The sequence below is a fragment of the Dermacentor silvarum genome, chromosome 1, assembly GCF_013339745.2.
Source record: "Dermacentor silvarum isolate Dsil-2018 chromosome 1, BIME_Dsil_1.4, whole genome shotgun sequence".
In the NCBI taxonomy this organism is placed as follows: Eukaryota; Metazoa; Arthropoda; class Arachnida; order Ixodida; family Ixodidae; genus Dermacentor; species Dermacentor silvarum.
The window spans coordinates 328,418,182-328,437,633 of record NC_051154.1 but is presented as its reverse complement, the minus strand read 5'-3'; the positions used below and the strand labels follow the sequence as shown (position 1 = coordinate 328,437,633).

At 46.0% G+C, this 19,452-nt stretch overlaps 1 protein-coding gene across 3 annotated transcripts in view; it reads right to left on the bottom strand.

Moving 5' to 3' along the window:
* LOC119437350 (uncharacterized) overlaps positions 1–19,452 on the bottom strand; it is a 41,530-nt gene that overhangs the window by 8,467 nt on the left and 13,611 nt on the right. For all 3 annotated transcript variants that reach the window (XM_049660459.1, XM_049660458.1, XM_037704393.2), the window contains 2 exons: positions 6,218–6,527; positions 2,310–2,549 (listed from right to left, as the gene is read on the bottom strand). In XM_049660459.1, coding sequence (XP_049516416.1) covers positions 2,310–2,549; positions 6,218–6,527 — 550 coding nt within the window. The remainder of the gene's footprint in view (positions 1–2,309; positions 2,550–6,217; positions 6,528–19,452) is intronic.

The following is a 19,452-nucleotide window of genomic DNA, read 5'->3' as shown; positions in this document are numbered from 1 at the left end:
ACCGGAAGTTCCGCGGGTTTCCAACAAGGGCGGGGGCTACGATGCAAAGACGCCTTGCGGCTGGCGCATGCATTCGTAACCAGCCAAGTCCTGTACTCGGCTCCATACCTCCACCTACGCAAGTTCGACGAGAATGCACTTCGTCATTCTCCGCAAAATCTACAAGTGCGCCCTCGACCTTCCGGTCAACAGCTCCAACCAGCGCCTTCTGGGCCTGGGAATGGTGGACACCTTGAAGGAGCTGCGAGAGGCGCACATGACGAGCCAATGCACTAGACTCTAACACGCCGTTGGGTCAGCGCCTCCTTGCGCGACTACACATCCATCACTCAATACGTACGGAAGAGTGCGTACATATTCCTGAAGTCTGGAGATATGCCCTGCACGTGCGCCTTCTTCCAGTTAACATGACACGAGACGACCACAGTGGCCGATGCCTCGCGCGGGCGGAAGCCATGGCTCGCCACTACCGTAACAAATACGGAGTCTTCTACGCCTCCTGCCCACACCATGGGGGTTGGTACACGGCCGTGGTCGTCCACCAAAACACCGCAGTAAACAGACTCACCTTCCATGTACAAAACATCAAACACGCAGAGGAGATCGCCATCGTGCTAGCCGCTGCATATCAGGGCTCGCGGGTCATCATCACCGACTCGAGGGGTGCCTGCCGCAATATTGCACAGGGGTACATTCAGCACTTCGCCCACAAAATTCTGCAAAACAGTGACTACCTGGGTGCCCCCCACACCAAACGATCATATGGGCTCCGGCTCACACGGGCGTCGAGAGTAATGAGGCGGCCGACGCCGCTGCCCACGCGCTCACTCTGCAGGCATCATCCTCGTCCCCTACCGATCCGGACCTCGAACCCAATCCCGCTTACACCTTTAGGAGGTCACACAGTTCTATCAATCCGGCCACTCCGTCTATCCCAAGCCCTGTAAGGGCCTCACGAAGGCGGAGGAGCGAATGCTCATTCACCTTTATACCAAAACGGTCTTGTGCCTGGCAATCTTAAAACACTTTGACCCCGCTTGCACGGGAAAGTGCCCGCACCGTGAGGAAAATTCCTCCGACGTTTTCCACATGGTGTGGGCGTGCCAAAAAAATCCCCAAACCTATCCCCTCTGCCCAACAATTCCCGGGAGGACTCGGAGGCAGCCCTGCTCAGCTGCTCTGACTGACGGCCCAACGGGCCTTGGTCTTGCGGGCGCAGGCCACGGTCGACGCCAATTGGCCCCCGTGAGGGGGAGCCCACATAGTGTTTTGTACGGGGCAGCTCCTTAAGGACCGCTCCTCACCCTCCCTGTAAAAAAACTTCTGTAAATAAATATTTTTCTGTCAGTCAGTCTCCCGAGCTAAAGCTTCCCCTTAAGGGCCGAGCAAAGAGTGATGGAATGAAAAATGTTAGGCGCAACGTTAAAAGACACGAAGAGATCGGTGTCAACCAGAGAGCAGATGGCGATAGCAGATATTCTAGTTGATATTAGAAGAAAAAAATTAGAGCTGGGCAGGGCCAAGTAATGCGTAGAGTAGATAACCGGTGGACTATTAGAGTTGCACAATGGGTGCGAAAGGAAGTGCAGTCAAGGACAGAAGAGAACTGGTGGGGTGATGAAATTAGCAAATTTTCTGGCGCAAATTGGAATGTGCTAGCGCAAGACAGGGGTAATTAGAGATTACAGGGAGAGGTCTTCGGCCTGCTGTGGACATAAAAAAAATTACCCGCCAATCCACCCTGTGAAGGTGGTTGGAAAGCGAAGCTTTTTACGCCACCCTCACGGTGACTGCGGCGCACTTGATATTTCACACACTACAACGTAACTTTAACCACGGCCTTTATTATTATTTACTTCACAACAATGTTCACTACTGCTTTATGATCGGTGTGATATACACTACTAGACTACCCCATAGTGGGGTAGTCTAGAAAATGAACCGAAGCAGTTAATAGGCTGGAAGGGTTTCGAATGACGTCAACCCTCTTTCAAGCAGCTGCATAAGCTTTGCAACAGCTGCAATCTAATCTTACGGACCGCGCCGAGCCTGTTTCCGTTGTTTGCCCGCAGCCCTTATCATCCATCATGTTGGCTCATCCCTTTGAAGCTTGTTTTTGTGGTTTTTCTTGCGAAAACGAGTGCTTAGTTGTACGCTGAATGCCTGAATTCAAGTAAGCTATACTGCTATACCTGCAATTGTTAGCGGTTCGTCGGGATCGTTTTTTGCTTACAACAACGGACACGACAGAACCCTTGACTGGTAGAGGTACAAAGCTTCGTTTTAAAAGAGGCTGATGATGACGATACCTGAAGCGTCGTCCAGTGTGCTCCCTTGGGCGACGAGTGCCAGGTCGAATGATCCGGAAACCCTCAGCGTCCACGTGGCTGCTAATGGACGCAGTGCGTGGCGCAGGACCTCGGACTGCGTGCTCCAAACGTCGGCCAGATCCTCGCTCACTCTGCGCCTGCGCTGAACTGACGGGCTGTCCTTGGCGCCAAATAGGAGGAGCGGCGGTGGTACGCTGCCCCAGGTCCAGGTCCAGCAAGCTGTTGGAAAATTAAATTGATTAAGCTCTGGAGGTTTAACATGCCAAAAGCATGATCGATTTTGAGGCACGTCATAGTGAGGGACTCCCGATTGTTTTCCGAAACTGGGATTTTTACCGCACACCCGAACGCATGGTACACAAATATTTCTTGCATTCCGCCCCATTAGAATCCGGCTGTCGCAGCCAGGATCGCAGCCGCAACCTGGAGCTAAGCAGCGCAACACTATAGCCACTCAGCTATGGCGACGAATTTTTGGGAAAGACAGTGTGCACTCTTAGTGATCATGGCTGAAGCGAGAAGTTCGCTCCAGTGGCGTCAGAACTTAATTGCCTTGGCTTGTTTCAGCCTGCTCTTTATTTAAGAGGTGGATTCTGCTTTACATGTACTGTTCCTCGGAGTTTGTAGACGGTTAAGAAAAATTCGTGACATGTTCAAACAAGGAACTTGTCAGCGCAGAAACAGTCCTTTCTGGAAGGCAGCGAGTAGCGAGGTGTTTAAATCTACTAAACTTGGCAGTGCCGGGAATTTCTTTCAAGGAAGATAACATCGAACCATTTGCATGGCATCTTCTGATATTATAGCGAAGGTGTTCTTGAAACCTTCACCTGGCGCTATGAAATCTAACGTTAACAAGATGACTGAGAACCTCAGAATTAACCTTTTCTTAAAAAAGAATTCAAGGATATTCGTAGGAGGTACAAGAAGCAACAAGAAAAGTTCATAGCATTCATGCACAGCAGGCCGTTGAGCAGTTGAAATGCATTTATCGTTACGTTCACATACCTCAGAAAATGTATTTGTCATCGTAAACAGGTAAGTAAAATAATTATTACCGTGCGACGATAAAGGAGAAGATTCTGGAGGCAAAGTGCTTTCTTCTTTTTCTACAAAAATGGAGGAAGACCCCTCCGTGAAGCCTACTCTATACATAGTTTTCACGTGACGTCACACCCGTCGTCTGAACTGGTGCTCCGTCATTGCTGGGTACTTCGCTGTGTGCCGCTCTATGTTCGCCATTTGCTTCGACGAATACGTGCCGCACGTTTATGGTCCTAGGAGCTGCACGATGATAAAATTTAGTAGCCCCAAATTTCGCCCATCGTACATGGACGGGTTTGTCTGGCCAACGCGGGCTCGCCATAAATCGAAGATCAAAATGTGCGACGGCGTGCATGGACTCGTACAAACTGCGCGTCTGTGCGGATGCGACTTCAGACCCCAAGACGCTGGCAGACACGACGCACGTAGATATGATTATATTACCTGGCGCTTACTGCGACCTGTGTCAGTGTGCAAGAAATGAAGGCCTGCAAATCACTTTGGGTTAATTATTTTGTGTGAGAAACACATAAGTGAAGCGCCGGCCGGCGGGTCTTGTCACCATCCTCAGCGAAATGAATGAAAGCAAGTTCCTTTGCGTGCGGCAATAAAAACATTCTTGCCTCGTTGCTCCGAATCCACAAATGTCTCTGCTTGTCGCGCATGTTCAACCATGCGTGCACAATATTTCTGTTTGTGTGTGTGTGCGTACGTGTGTGCGCATGTGAAACACAAGCTGGTGAAACACAACACTGGTGGTGGCAGTGTTGTTTTTGTGCACTGTTATATCTCGAAATGAATATTTTGTTTCATGAAGCATAAGCAGCCCCAAAAATGTAAGCATTCAGCGACATTCCGTACTCACCGTGTGTTTGGGCATGCCTGCAGCGGCTGCACATGAGGCTCTTAATCTTACTTTTTTTTTACAAGCAGAAAATTTCCTCATTAGTTTTGGTTTGTAGTCGGGCAGCGGAAGGGCCGAAGAAAACGAGACAACAAACACGACGCTGATGCCATGGAGGTCAACTTGCCTTATTGTTATTTTTTAAGTCTATTGGGCTACTGAATTTTTAGTCTATGCACTGAATTAATTGCTTATATCTGAAAAGGAGTCATTCGGGCTGTGGAAATGATTCTGATTTATCCCAGTTTCCAGGCTAGCTGACGAGCATTTTTTTCCGACAGAACTACGTATTCGAGTTGTTCTGTTATGACATCTGGTAAAAAGTACACACACACACATGCCTGGTACTGCGTAGTTCGGCTTCTTGGCATTGTTACTTTTTCTGCAGCAACCAAAAATTGTGCAGACTGACATTATCACGATGCGAGAAGGAACCTCGTGTCAACAACATATGCAGCGCGAGCTGCCGGACACGCCGCAAGCATGGGGCCTCCTTGGCCGCAAGTACCCAGCAATGGCAGACACTCGCGCGGAGCGGACCCCAAGTGACGCGCGTGCAAACTATGTATAGTCCTGCTACGCAATACAATCATCAATTATTAGTTTTCTAGAAACGTATCTTTTAATAATTTACACTGGCAATGGTAACCTCAACTTATCAGGAATAAATGCAGTGTATAACACTAAATTTTGACGCAAATAAACGATATAACTCCTCGAGGACTGATCCAACCACAACCTTGCCAGTAACTAGGGAACTATTTTCACAAGGGAATGATGACATAATTAAAGCAATCTTAACACAAGTCATTGAAGCTATTGCATGACTGCTGATAACTGGGGAAGAATACACTTTAGTCATTTGTGCTGGCGAAGAGCTGAAATTGACCTTAAGTCCAAAATTTTAACGGAGTTATTTTTAGTGATAGAAAGTCTCAGGATTAGACAAACTTCAAAAAATGATATAAATGTGGGGACATGAAGCTATCAACAAAACCAGTTGCAATGAATAAATTTTGGTAAACATTTCCATAATTTGCTTTCTGACACATATCGTGCATGTAATACCGAGCCCTGAGGATCCATTATGATATAATTATGTACAGGTCTCTGCTGCTTTCACAATTAAGTCGACGCTTTCCCACTGTGCATTACGATCATTATACAAGTCAAAAGGGGACAGTGTTTTCAAGAAGCTCCGGAGGATCTTTAATTATTTGATCCTTGAGGAGTTACGATTTCCTCAAGATATCTGCAAAGGTTCCGAAATCTCAACCATTAACCTCTACTCCGTGCAATTTTTATACAGACCTGTTTCTGCAGCGTCAACAACCACAGGCCTCCAAAGCACCCACTTCACCTTCGCTGGGCCATCTCGGCATTCTCTCTCATGCATTGAACTATTGGCTCTACGCAGCCCATACTAAGTGCAACACCTTCGCGGCGCGCAATTTGCCTGGCTTAGCAATCTGCACGCCTAGTTTTCTATTACTCGCGGCAGGGTCGTCTGTTTGTGGTAAGCTTTAAAAAGGACCACAAATATTGCAAAAACTTTCCAGTATCTTTGGTCGCATGTGGTAAAGCCTTCTTACAATACGATATTAAAATAATGTGAATATGTTTGTAATTAAAGCTTGTTTCACTTGTTCATCTTTATTTATTGTTCTTTGGCCATTTCTCATATTTCCTAGTTTCGTTTATTTGAAAACAGGCTTTCGTTTCGCTCTTCTTGCTTTGACGGCATTTCCGTTTGCGTTGGTGCACATGAGGAGACGGGTCAAACACAGTGGGGATTTATTCAATGCATCTTAGAAAGCCCCCAATTAAAGCTCGATGAAACTCCTTACCACCTCTTGATGTAAAATGTTGATTATGGCGAAAGTGATAGCATCAACGGTGGCAAGCTATCGTGTCAAAATCTCGTACAGCACCAATAGCGTACCTGCGTAGCGGCGTCGGCAGTGCTTGGCGGTCAGCAGGAAGTCTTGAGTGCCAGCACATCTCGTAGGTGAGGCGACTCCAGACACAACGGCTGGAAGCAGGAGGTTCAGCAGCTCGATTGAGAGCGCTTGATGTGGTTCCTTCCAGATGGCCGCGGACATAGTTGGCTTGCCACGTGAGCTTCAGTCTGCGGCCGCACCCTACATGTGCCTGTCTGCCTCCGGCTGCGTTCTCTATCACTGTATTGACAGTGGACCGGCCGGGCACGTGATCACTCTGCTCCATTTGAATAGAGCCGACACAAGAAGAACCTGCGAGATAATAGAGCAATCATAGCTCTGAAGATTAGAAACCATATTTTCGCGTGACTATATCTAAAATTGGCGCAGGAGGTAGTTCTTTTGTCTAGATGGTCATGTGGACCCAGCGACTAGAGCTAAGATGTGTTGTGTAAGTGACTGACTGAGCAGAACATCAAGTCTATACACCATCAAACGCAACTCTTTCCCCCTCTGCTATCTAAAAGAGTCAGTCTTGAGAAGCCACTACAGACAATTCCATATAAGCCTGCCATGAATTCCTCACTACAGACGAATGAATGTAATTGATAAGTAGGCTATGTGTGTCTGCTATAAAAATTATCAATGGTAGCAACAACAGAAAAAAAAGCTTTCGAATTTTCCACGTTGCTAAGTTTTAAATGAAAGCTTACAATATGGCACTGTTTGCTATGTATGCTATAAGTCATGTGGTTAGTATGAAACCGAGCAGGTGTTTGCAGTATCTGTTGCCCTTAGGCCAGTAATATGCAATTACGAGAACTGCAGCGCAATGAAACACGAGGACGACACAAAGAAACGACCAGGACGAGCGCTGAACTCGTCCGAGTTCTCGTAATAAAATACCAACACGCCCAGCTCGCCACGTGAATCAGTAATATGTAGCTGAATGTGTTGTAGTAGCCAAGGTAAAAGAACACGGGATGGCTGCTTGTTTTAAGTCCATATACCCTGCACACAAAATGCAATATTGGAATGTTCAGAAAAGCAAACAGAGGAGGATTGTGCAAGTGCTCTTGACATGGCGGCGGCTGCGATACAGTTAACAAAAGTGAATTCCAGAAACGTAAAATTTCCTTGTTGGTACGACAAAAAAATTAATTGATTTAAATTAAATGATGCAGTTTTATACGCTAAAGCCACGATATTGTCACGTAGTAGTGACGGTAAATAAAACAGTCGCAAAACTGTGTATGACGAAACTGGTTGTTTATTGGGCGAACCTGTGCCCACAAAAGCAAGCTACACTCAAAGCACAACGATAGCGGCGAACACAGTCGGCGATCGGCGAAAATCTGATCAGCTGGCAAAACGCGTCGGCTTTTATACCTGAGTCATCGAAGGTTCCAGAATAATCCCTGGTACGCGCGTGTCTTCCAGAAAGTTCTAGACAATTCGCGTCGCTCATACAATCAGATAACATAAGCGTCGGTGAAAACAGGCAACGGAAAGAAGCATCGATAAGGTTCTAGAAACTTCCGATACATCCGCGTCCTGCGCCGAGCGATAACGTTTAACATTTGTTAGCCGGTGGAAAGCGGCCATCGGCGAAAGATAAACATGTATACGTGTCAATACCCTCCCCTTAAAGAGCATCGTCCCGATGCTACAAACAAACGCGAAAGCGAAAACAAAACGATGCGTAATAAAGAAAGAAAATAACAAAGTAACAAAGTACATATAAGCTCGTCAGCGGGCGTAGAAAGGCTTAAGACGCACCACGTGGATGACTTGAGGTCGTGCCCGGCGCCGCTGTGATTGCGAAATGCCGTCTGGCACGACCTCATAGTCCAGTGCGCCAATACGTCGGATTATCTTATATGGTCCGAAATAGCGACGCAACAGTTTCTCGTTGCCAGGGGATTGGGAATCTGCTGTCACATTGTCTTGAAAGGGCATGTCACAATGCTTGTACACTGTCAGTCTGGAGACGCTCAAGTTTAACGACTGGAACTCCCCTGCTCCGGACACTGAGGAGCACAGCCAGGTTTTTCTTGGCCGATCCCTTTTTCTGTTTTCCATTGCTCTTAGGCCCTGTCCACAACCTCATCTGTGGGTATTTCTGAGAGCCTTTAGTACTGGAACAGACACGTTTGCTCGGTGTGTCGGGGCAGGGTCGCCTTGAAGGACCTGGTGACAGCTTTCTTTTGGGAATTTTTCTTGCTGGCTGCCCACTTGGGTTATCCCCACTTTGTCGCAGTCCATTTGTAACAGCTACAGGTAGCTTTTCGACGAGGACTATTGGCCTCCTTTTGGCGATGGGAATCTGCTGGAGCCCATGCTCGAACGCCCGCTGTGAATCGGCGTTGATTCGCTCCAAGAGAACATAAGGCGTTTTGTCCATGCTGATGGTTGTCGGACGTGGCCGCACCAGCGAGACGCTCAATTTGCAACACAAGGCACGACCGGTGGTGACCAACTTGAACTGAAGCACAGTGCAAGCAACGACAAAGTTCAAGGAGCAGCCTTTGTTCAGACAGAATTCACAACTAGAGATGTGCGCCGAGACGACTGCGCGCCGCCCTGCAACTGTTCTTGATTCCAAGGAACGCCGTAGTGTGGACAGTGGTATAAAAAGGGTTGTGAAATTGGCTAAAAATTGTTCCATACACCAAGACTGGAGGGGATTGCAAATACAGGGGACTGTGACAAAAAATTCGAGGACATCTAAGCACTTCTTAAGAGTTGTGAATGCGAAGCTATGAATGTCCAATTGAATGCCGCTGCGTGGTCCTTCCAGTTTTTCGCTGCGAGTAATGTACCGCTGCGGTGCCAATGCCTCATGCCACTGAGGTCCTGCTCGAAGAGACACCGAGGAAGCAGCAGCGGCCTAGGCCGGCAGGCGCGCGCAGCAGCTAAGCCCAGTGGGAGTGATATATATACGGTCTGCGCGCCAGCTTTCGAGAGCGAGGGTGAAGTGGCGTCGCGGCGATGCCCTCTCCTCTAGTGCAACACTTGGCGCGCTTCAGTGGCAACAGGTGTTCCCTTTCGCCCGCTCTGCTCCGTCGAGGCTCGCTCGTGACGTGGCGTCGCAGCCGATGGGAATTTAGGTGCCGTTTCGCTGCAACAGACGACACACGCCGGCTTAGTCGCTCAACGTCCCAATGGGACTTGGCCGATGGCCGACGGTTGGTAACAAGTCGGGAAGAAGTCGGTGGCCGACTTAGGCGGCCATACAAGCGTGGGCCAAGGTCCGCTCATGCCTGGCCACCGACCTTATTGGCAGAAGGTCGGGCCTCTTGCTTGGCCCAACGTCTTCGGGCGACTTGGTGCCATACGCTCCTCCCGCAGGTCGGTAAGCGAGCGTGGGCCAACCTCGTCATGAGGTTGGGGGCCGGTTATACTGCAGTCTGGCTCATCCATGACGCTTTAGCCAACTTATACGTGCTAAAGTCCCGGAATATTTTCTGCTTTTCTTAAGCAATGAATTATCTAGGGACATGCTGCAGCTCCAGCCAATCAGCGTCAGCCGAAATCGTGAACGTGAAAAATATGAGACATGAAAGCTCAAAACTACATAATGTCATTGTTTTATTGAGATAATTATTTTGGCAGAAAACATGCGAATTTTTAATTACTAAATTTGAATGTTTGTTGAACTATATGCAAATTATGCCAATCGGCCGCGCATCTCTTAAAATGCGACACGGCGGAGCAGTAAGGCCGGCTGCGTCTGGCCTGAAACTGGAACTGAAACAAACTGGTTCCAACCAGAATTGTCCAAAATTAACTGGAACTGCGTACTGCCATAATTCCATTTTCGTCGCTGGCTGTCGGTGCCCAGCTGCGAGTAACTTTGTCCTATTTAATGGTTGGTATTACTACTAGTAGTAGTACTACTAGCATTTCGGGCTAGCGTTTGCTTGGTTTGCAGTGCTGCGTTTACCCGCATCACAGGCGGACGTCGGTTGTGCTCTTCATAGCCAAAGGCAACGTTGGCCAAAGGTGAAAAATGCCTTGATAAAAATATTTCAGTACACAGAACTTGCTAATGCACCATTTTATAGCAAGGTCTTTTTTGTTTGTATGTTTTTTTTAGTAATAGCACACATGAGAATCATTAAGGGCTGGAGTTTGGGCCTGTTTTGGAAAGGGTTAAATTAGGCCTAAAGGAAAGCACCGACCAACGTTCTTAGAACGTTGGCATTCATGGCGTGGTTTGTAAGACATGTGACCATAGAAAATTTCTTTTTCTATGATGTGACCTTTTCCTTGCGGTCGAGCAGACTTGATGCTCTGAGAAAACGGGCGAGACAAACTGAACTTAAGGTGCCAATGGTAGCATATGTATGTTACAGTGATAAGTTCTTGTCGTTGTTGTCTCCTCAAACCGTCTGAACGCTATACTGTACATGGTGATGATAATGAGAACAATTGTCGTAGCCTGGTCGTAGTGAAACGTCCTTGGTGAAAGAAAGGAAAAAATAATAGTTTACTAGCGCCCCCTCTATGTGCGCATTTTCTGCTGGCGCGTAGCGTTCCTAGTAACGCACAGGATTTGGTTTGGCACCGACCGAATTCAGTGCACTTGGAAGGAGTAGCGGCTATATGCATAAAATGGAAGAGGCAACGCAAGTGAACGAGCTAATTTCACTGGTGGAGCTTATCCGGACAGCTACTTGAGTGACGCAGTCAAGCACTGCGAGAAAGGTACCGACTACGTTACTGAAAAGACTGTCGGCAAAACGGCGAAGCCGCAGCTGGCGGCTGCGTTCGAAACCACTCTGGACTCGGCGAAACCATCTGCAGTGAGGGTGTTTCCTTTACATGAGTGTTTTTAATTCATTGGCGAGCAAGCTAAACATTCCGTGGTTTTGTAGAATATTCGTCAGTCACACTCAAGTAGCAGATTGGTGGCGAAGTATGCAAGAATGGTTTCAACAACCGAAAGAGCACAACAGCCTACTCCCATTCGAAGGTGCATTTTTGCCACGAGGTGAATCTCAATTTTTCACGTGAAGAAGTCATTGCTGGTCTGAAGTGTCGCAAGCTGTGCACCATGCTCAAGGGAAGGACACACGACGACGACTTTCTGTATGTCATCCTTGACATCGAGCGCACCGAACATGAGCGACAGGAACGTTTCGGCGGAACATGCTACAGCATACAAGAGCAAGGGCTCCTACACGAACCGAGCAAGAAACACGCGGTTGCTTCGCATCAGTCAGTGCGCCGAGGGAAACTTGTATGACAGCAAGAAGGCCGTCGTCCTTGTTGTTCCGTATGAAGCCCACTGTTTCCACATATGTTACCCTAACAAGTGGTCGGAAACACGATTCATTTTTTGAGTCGGAGCAACTGCCTGTTTGTACACCTGGAGTCACTGGCCGACAGGGAATGTAGCTGCAAGGAAAGTAGGAATCAACACTTCAAAAGGATAGTGTGAACTGCATCTCTATGAGGTAATGCAAGACAGACATTCAGAAACACCAGCCATTGGAACAAGCCTAGCCAATTGGGAGTTTTGTGTTTCAACAAAGCGGAGTATCGAAGTGACTCGTCCGTTAGAACTGGTAGTGGTGCAGAGGAAAAACGCGGAGAGGCAGTGGTGACCTATCATTCAGTCAGTGGTTGCTACTGTATACAGTGTAACACAAGCTCAAATTTCACAGCTGTTTGTCGCACTCGGCTGTGTTTTGGTGGGCAGTGGCATGCAGTAGGAGGGTCTACTTTTTTGTGGCACATGTAGCAGCTGTTGTGTTTTAAGCGCAAGACCTGGGTGAGCTGCATTTCTCCAGTGATCCATGTACGACCTCTTCGAGAAAAGGATTAGAAAAAGTGCTCCCCCTGTGAATGCTTGTGTCCATTGTGCCAGCATTAGCCACTGCATTACTGATTGGTCAGAGAGTATGAGAAAGTGGATCACATATGTTCTTCTACGGAAAACCAACACACTGTTTAAGTTTTTATTTGATCTTTGTGTGCTGACATCAGACGTCACTTAATGTGTAGTGTCAAGTTGTCCTACAGTGTCAAGGTGTGAAGTAACATTGCATAACTTGCTGTAACTTGCATGTTTTTGTTTATTTGTTTCATTCATTGCGAGGTAATTGTTTAGGTAAGGTAAAAAAGCCGAGCGAACTTAATGCACGCACCAGAGTTTAAGAAAATTTACGGCGTCTAGTTCGACACAACCGACAGTGTTGAGTCATCAGTATGGCTGAATTTTAGCGGTTTGTTAGTGCCCCCCTGCTTACGCGAGTTTTCTGATGCTGTTTTGTGGTGCTTGGTAGAGAGACTCGTAGCACTGACATAAGGAGTGTCCAAATTTGGTGTAGTGAACACTGCTGTGTGATATCTGTATGGCTTGTTTAGTATGACTGTGTAACTTGGAATATGAAATCGTTAAAGCCGTCTCAAAAGGCATCCAGTCTCAAGAGAAGACAACATTTCGTGAAATTTCCTTGCCCTCTTTTAAGTAAAAGCATATATTTCAGCTCAAATGTCAACTGTATTGCCACATTGGCAGGTACTTTATATAACAGACGCTGACCTAGGCCCTGTTGACTTGCTCTGCTTTCATAAACTTGTTCAATTCAATGCCAAATATTGCTTGTGCAGAACCGGCCTGGAATTTCCTGTGTGAGTGCAGGTAATACTGCGAACTAGTCGGGCACAACGCCTGCAATGTGTAAAGTGCAGGTGATTTTAATGGGCCTCATACTTGCTATTTTGCAGCAATAATACTTCCACTGCATCACTAATGTATCGTGATAACTGCCAAAGAGATGCATATCAAGCAGCAGCATTGCACACTGTCGCTTGATATCAAAACTTTCCGCTCTGAAGTTAGACTCCCTTACCTTGTCATGGTTTTGCAATTTACTTTGTAATCGCCAGCAGTTCACAATGGTTAATAATTTCTTCTTCCTTAACCGACATTTGTTCAGGTGTACCACAAGGTAGCGTCCTCGGACCCTTACTCTTTCTTGTATTTATTGACAACCTGCCACATAACGTATCTTCCTCTATTAGTGTTTACAGATGACTGCATTAATTAGCATCCGATCATTAGCGCTGATAACCACCTGGCACTCCAAAATGAACTCGAAGCTGTTAATACTCGGTGCAGTACATGTCACTCATGACTTTAAATGTTTTAAAGTATAAAATAATGCCTACTCGCAAACCTACTACTTCAGAGTACTACAGCATTTATCATTCTGCCTTTATCAACTATCGCACAATATCAGTTCTTCGGCGTTTGCCCGACACCGAATCTGTCCTGGTCCAATCATATTGTTACGGAGCATTGGGGCACAGTGTGTCTTTAAACAAAGAAGACTATTTCGCAAGAAGCTTGCGCGACTGGTTTGAGCAGCCATCTTGTGTATGCAGTGTCGCTGCAACTTGTGTGTACTTGTAAGTACACATACGCTTCGCTAATTCTGCCTCGTGGGATTTCGGTGGAGGTGCAGGGTATCATATGTCAGCCTCAGCCAATAACTCCAGATCGCTATAATTCTTGAGGCATAACTTAAAAACTTTGCCCTTAAATATTTGCAAATTGTCATATACAACTCTAGTATGTCCTCAACTTGAGTATGCTTGTTCGGTCTGGTCTCCTCATCAAAAATACCCAATTGATTTGTTGGAGAGCAATCAAAATAGAGCAAACCGTTTTAATTAAAATAAGTACAGTAACCAATCGAGTTAACACATTAAACAGGAACTTTCTCTTCAACCCTTGGAACATTCGCCGTGACATGGCCTGGCTATTGCTATTTCATAAAAGCATACATTCGACTGGACTAGCCGTAGCAAGCCTGCAACAACCGTGTCTCACTTCATACAGACTATACAATCATTCTAGGCATGTGCGTATTTAAGGCAAAACAAATGAATTTAACAACTCTGCACTTTCACATGCCATCGTCTACGAAACTGTCTTCTGGATCACAATATCTCCTAGTGCAAAAACGATAGCTTCCGCCACAGTGTAACAAGTCATTTTGCAGACCTTAACGAGTACCGAGACACTCTGCATGCTCCATCAAAACTGTAAACTTTTTTTTTGTTTCATCAAACTGATGGTATCTATATAATCAGTATTATATATTGGTATTACATAACTTCGTTGTACTTTACTAGTCTCTGTAATGCGCTACTTCTGCACCATTGTGGTTTTTTTATGTACTAACATTTTCCTGTGCAATGCAAGTATTGATGTTTCATTGTTATAGTAAAATGAAGGAACTTTGCCGGTGTTGTACTTAATTATATTGCATGTAATACATTTCTTGCTTGTGCTACACCCTTAACACAATGCCTCCCACGAGACGTGTAAAGTACTCTTGAATAAATCAATGAATTTCAACATTACTGTTGCTCAGAAATGCCACATAGATTCATTTGGTACATGTATTTGTGCACACAGTGACATAATTCTCATATGCCAGTCACAGTAATCTTTTCGTTGTATTTCACCATGTAGCAGTGACATTAATGAACACAAGCCTATATTACAATGCATTAAATGTTTTGTACCTTTAAGAATTTGGAGCACCGTAGCTGCGCATAATAGCAGTGTAGTAACTTGCCGCCTCAATGATGGAGTGAATGAAGGAGTATGAATTAATACCGACACACCCAGCCGGCAATCCTTCTGAAGCAGTTTAGCGTAGATTATTTCCTGGTATTGTATGCTTTAGTTTGTATGCCAGGTCGCCATACTAGGTTTTTTGTGCATCATGTATGTGGTTAAGTGTAACTACAGAGGTGTTTAGCTGGTCAGCACAATGTATTGCTTCTAGTTCACATTTTATTGTCTCCATCTAGACTGCACACGTCTTGCATCTTTCTGAACATATTCTAAGTGTACTCGCTGCAGTGGCTCAGTGCCTTATGCAGTGAATGTAGTGTTGCTGGGTCGGTTCCCTAAATTAATTTAGGTGAAGGTGAAATGCAAGAGCATCGAAGTACTAGAATCATACGCACGAGTTCTAAATGAAGGTGTGCCATTTTAATACATACCATCCAATGCTGCATCCCACAGGTCAAGTGCTGATGTGGGACAGTTAACACTACAACTTATTGTTATTTTATAGTGCCACAATGGAATTAGCTTGTGTTATTGCTGAACATTTTCTAACAGGCCATTCCTTTTTGTTTCAGATCTCAGTTGATGGCCCCAAGCACAGAAATGGCAGGGTATGTAAATACCTGAAGCACTATGGATAAGTGTGTTAGGGCAAAGCGTCGTTGAGAGCTCAGGCTCATAAAAAAGCAGGTGTTGAGTGTTCTCGGGAAGTGACACAACATGTGCAGATGGCAACAAGGGCAGCTAAACCATGTCAACATCAAAATATTCTACAAAACGATTCATGTGAACTCAGCCTCCAAAGTGAACAGGATGCATTAGAGAGTGCTTTGACAGGAAGCAGCATAGGTGAAAGTTCATGTCAATATTTAACAGCCTTGCATGAAGATGGAGATTCGAAGTCAGATTCTGATGCATCAAACAAGCTCATCTTGTATCCACTGCCGTCTTCAGTGCAAGTCCGTCCAGAGGGCATTAGCACTCAGTTGAAAGGTTGGGCTATCACGCATCACATTAGGAGAAGAGCAGTTGGCGCACATCTCCCAAAAAGCCACAAGGGTTTGCTCTCCACCCCTAAAACTGTACCAATTATAAACATAGGCAATGAAGAATATGTTTACTTGGGTCTTTACAGTGGCATTGAGCAGACAATGAATGCATGGCCTGCCTTAAAAGAGGGCAGTCAGGACCTCTTTCTTTCAGTAAACATTGACGGCCTGCCTCTATACAAAAGTAGTCGCAAGCAGATCTGGCCAATCCTTGTTCAGCTCCATCATCCATCTATAAAGCAGTTGTACTCGGTATTTGCTGCAGGAATCTACTGTGGCACTTCAAAGCCAGACAGTCTTTCTGACTACTTGAAGAAGTTCCTTGAAGAGTTGGAAACACTAATTTCAGATGGTTTTTTTTACAAAGAAAAGCATCACAATATTGCACTGAGAGCTGTACTTTGTGATGCTCCAGCAAAAGCCTATGTTAAGGCTACAAAGTTGTATTCTGGCTATTTCGGATGCGACAAATGTTGCGACAAGGGAGTTTACCTTGGGCATATGACATTTCAAAGCATTGACAGCCCATTGCGTTCAGATGAATCTTTTGCAAATCAAGCTGAGAAAGAGCACCACGAAGGTGTGTCTCCATTTGTCAATGTTGGCATTCCTATGGTCTCAGCTTTTCCTCTCGACTTTATGCATTTAGTTTGCCTGGGAGTCGTCAGGAAGTTAATTTCATACTGGCTGAAAGGGCCGTTGTCTGTGCGGATTACGTATGGCTTAGTTGTGCAAGCATCCGCATATCTGCACATGTTCAAAAGGCACATACCCAGGGATTTTGCTCGAAAGATGCGACCCCTCGAAACTTTTGAGATGTGGAAAGCCACTGAATTAAGGCATTTTCTCCTGTACTCTGGTCCTGTAGCCTTGAGGAAGGTTTTGCTAAAGCATGTGTACGAACACTTCCTGCTCCTGCATATTGCAATAGCTATTCTTTGCTCTCCATCAATGAATAAATTTCTTGACCTTGCTGATCAGTTGCTTTGCAAGTTTGTTTTGCAATGCAGGTCCATCTATGGAAAGGAGTCTCTAGTGTATAATGTCCACAGCCTTGTTCACTTGTGTAATGATGCCCGCCGGTTTGGGTGTCTTGACTCATTCAGTTGTTTCCCATTTGAGAATTACTTGAAGGACCTGAAGTTCCTTGTAAGGTCGGGGAACAAGCCTTTGCAACAGCTCTGCAACCAAATCATTGAACAGCAACAGTCTGCAATAAGTGACATCGGCTCAAATGCTGAAGTTGCTCAGTCTGGTGTCCTAGCTTCATCCAGCCACTCAAGTGGTCCTATCCTTTCATATTTTGGCTGGAATCAGTACCGTAAAGTAGCCTGGAGAAACACCATCATCAGCACAAGCATGCCTGACAATTGTCTATTGCTCACTGGAAGCAGAATTGTTCTGGTTTCAAATTTTCTTGTGTCTGAATCTAGCGTACTTATCATTGCCAAGCTGTGCAAAATTGAAGGAGATTTTTACACGCATCCCTGCATATCATCATTGTTGTCTGTATTTGTAGTGTCAACTCGGGGTGACTGCCTTAGCACATTTCTGTTTGGCGACATTATTTGCAAGGGCCAGCTTCTGCCATACAAGCGAAAGCATGTATTCTTCCCTCTGTTTCATCTTCTTTGAGAGGGCTTAGCTTGTTTTACTGGAACCGTCAAGCAACGTTAACTTTTTAAGTGAATATGTGTTACGTGAACCTTGCACAATGGATCAAGAAGGGTCAGGTCTCGAACTATCCTTATTGGCCGTACAATAGCCATTCAGCTGACCCAACTCGCTCTGTCGCCACTGTGCCAGGCATCCCTCCATGTGCTGGTGCTGTCTCTTCTAGTGGTGCAGGAACTTCCACCATTCAACTGTTGTGGTAGCTGGATCCATGGGCCGCACGGCATGTACATTGTTGATTCACGCTTTGGCGACATTCTACAACCTGAAAAATACATGACTGCATTATTGCTGATCATCTGGCTGCCATCCCTCACACTGTCCGAGTTGTAGTGAAAGCCGTCCTTGCAGCACCTGTGCTTGAAACTGCTCTCGTTAACGTCTAGAAAAGGCTTGTCGGTCCGTCGACGTTCTCTGATATAACAGTGACCTGTTCGACTGCTACTTGCTGTTGTGTCATCTTCTGTGACTCTGTGTCAGCAGTCGCTCGCCTGCCACAGCCACACACCATTGAACTGTTTGTGGAAGTGCCTTGGTGAGTTTCCGGTCCTGTTATTCGCAATTCAATGTCAGACATTTTTTTTTGCCAACGGTACAATATAGATAGTATATATTTCGCAAACGAAGGTGTCTTTCTTTTAGGCGGAAGTAAGGTGAGAATTATGATGCCTGTGGCCACATACCTTTGTAATGGGAGATCAACGGGCAATGCTGGATCGGGCCATAAACTAATTAGAAAAAGAAAGCTGAACAGTTTCTAATTCGCCTCAGCCGGTACATCTGCTGCCGCCTTCACACTTTTCACAGAACGCGGCCACCGCGGCTCTTGATCGCACCACCATGGTCAATTCACGTGGTCACGAATGTGAGGCTGACATGTGCTTCCAAATCAATTAGCATCAACATTATGGTCGAGTGATTCAAAATGTGAAGTCACAGATTGTTTACTTCCATGCTGGAATAATTATGAGAACGCAACTGTGCAGGCTTATGAAGTTTGCTTGTGGCGATGTGTGCTGAGATATGCCAAGAGTGTATTACCGTATTTAACACTGTAATCTCGTCACAACTCTATTATGCACAGGCATAACAAATGTCGCACTTTCATCCGAAAGGCGAATCATCAATTGCGATAGTAAATTTATAGAGAGCTATACGGAGTAAGGATAGTAGTTTTATCAGCTGTATAAACTTGGACATGCAGCAGCACCAGCAACGCGCAGAACAATTGTCGATGCCGTCGGCGGTCTGCCCAGGTTCACACCTAACGCGCGCGGCGTTGGCGACTATTGCCGGTGCTTCTGGGGGTGGCTCGGAGGGGTGGCATGCCGATATGGCAGCCTAGGCAAATCTAGGGGAATCGTGTGAGGGGAAACCGAACGCCGACTTTTCGAACGCGTACAAGATAGCGGCCCAGATCCAGAAGACTGGTCAGTGTCCTGAGTGGCTATACTTAAATCAGGACGAAACTTATGTATTCTAGTGCAACACTACCAAGCGCCAATGAAGTGATTTGCCTGAATTGACAGTGTGACACGTATACTGTTCCAGGTTTCATATAGTCAAATTTGTGGACGAGGGCAGCACTTATGCGGTTCCCACAAGCTTGGTACAAGGAACAAAGGAAAACGCGACATGCTTCTGGCCTCCCACGACCAAGAAGAGCGAAGTTGACCGCATGATTTCGGGATGTCTGAAGTGGAGGAGAGCTGGCTGCAATACAAGTCCAGAATTCTTGCCACTAAAAGTAAGCATCTTGTACCGCTGTCATGCAAGATGTTGTTACTGGAGGGAAAAACAGCACAGAGTGAATGGGCGCCTCATCAGCAGGTCTGGCCATTTCAAACTGACAGGAACGTACAGTTCATACAGTGCGCGCTAACGATCGCGCCTGCAAAGTATTGCACCGCTACGA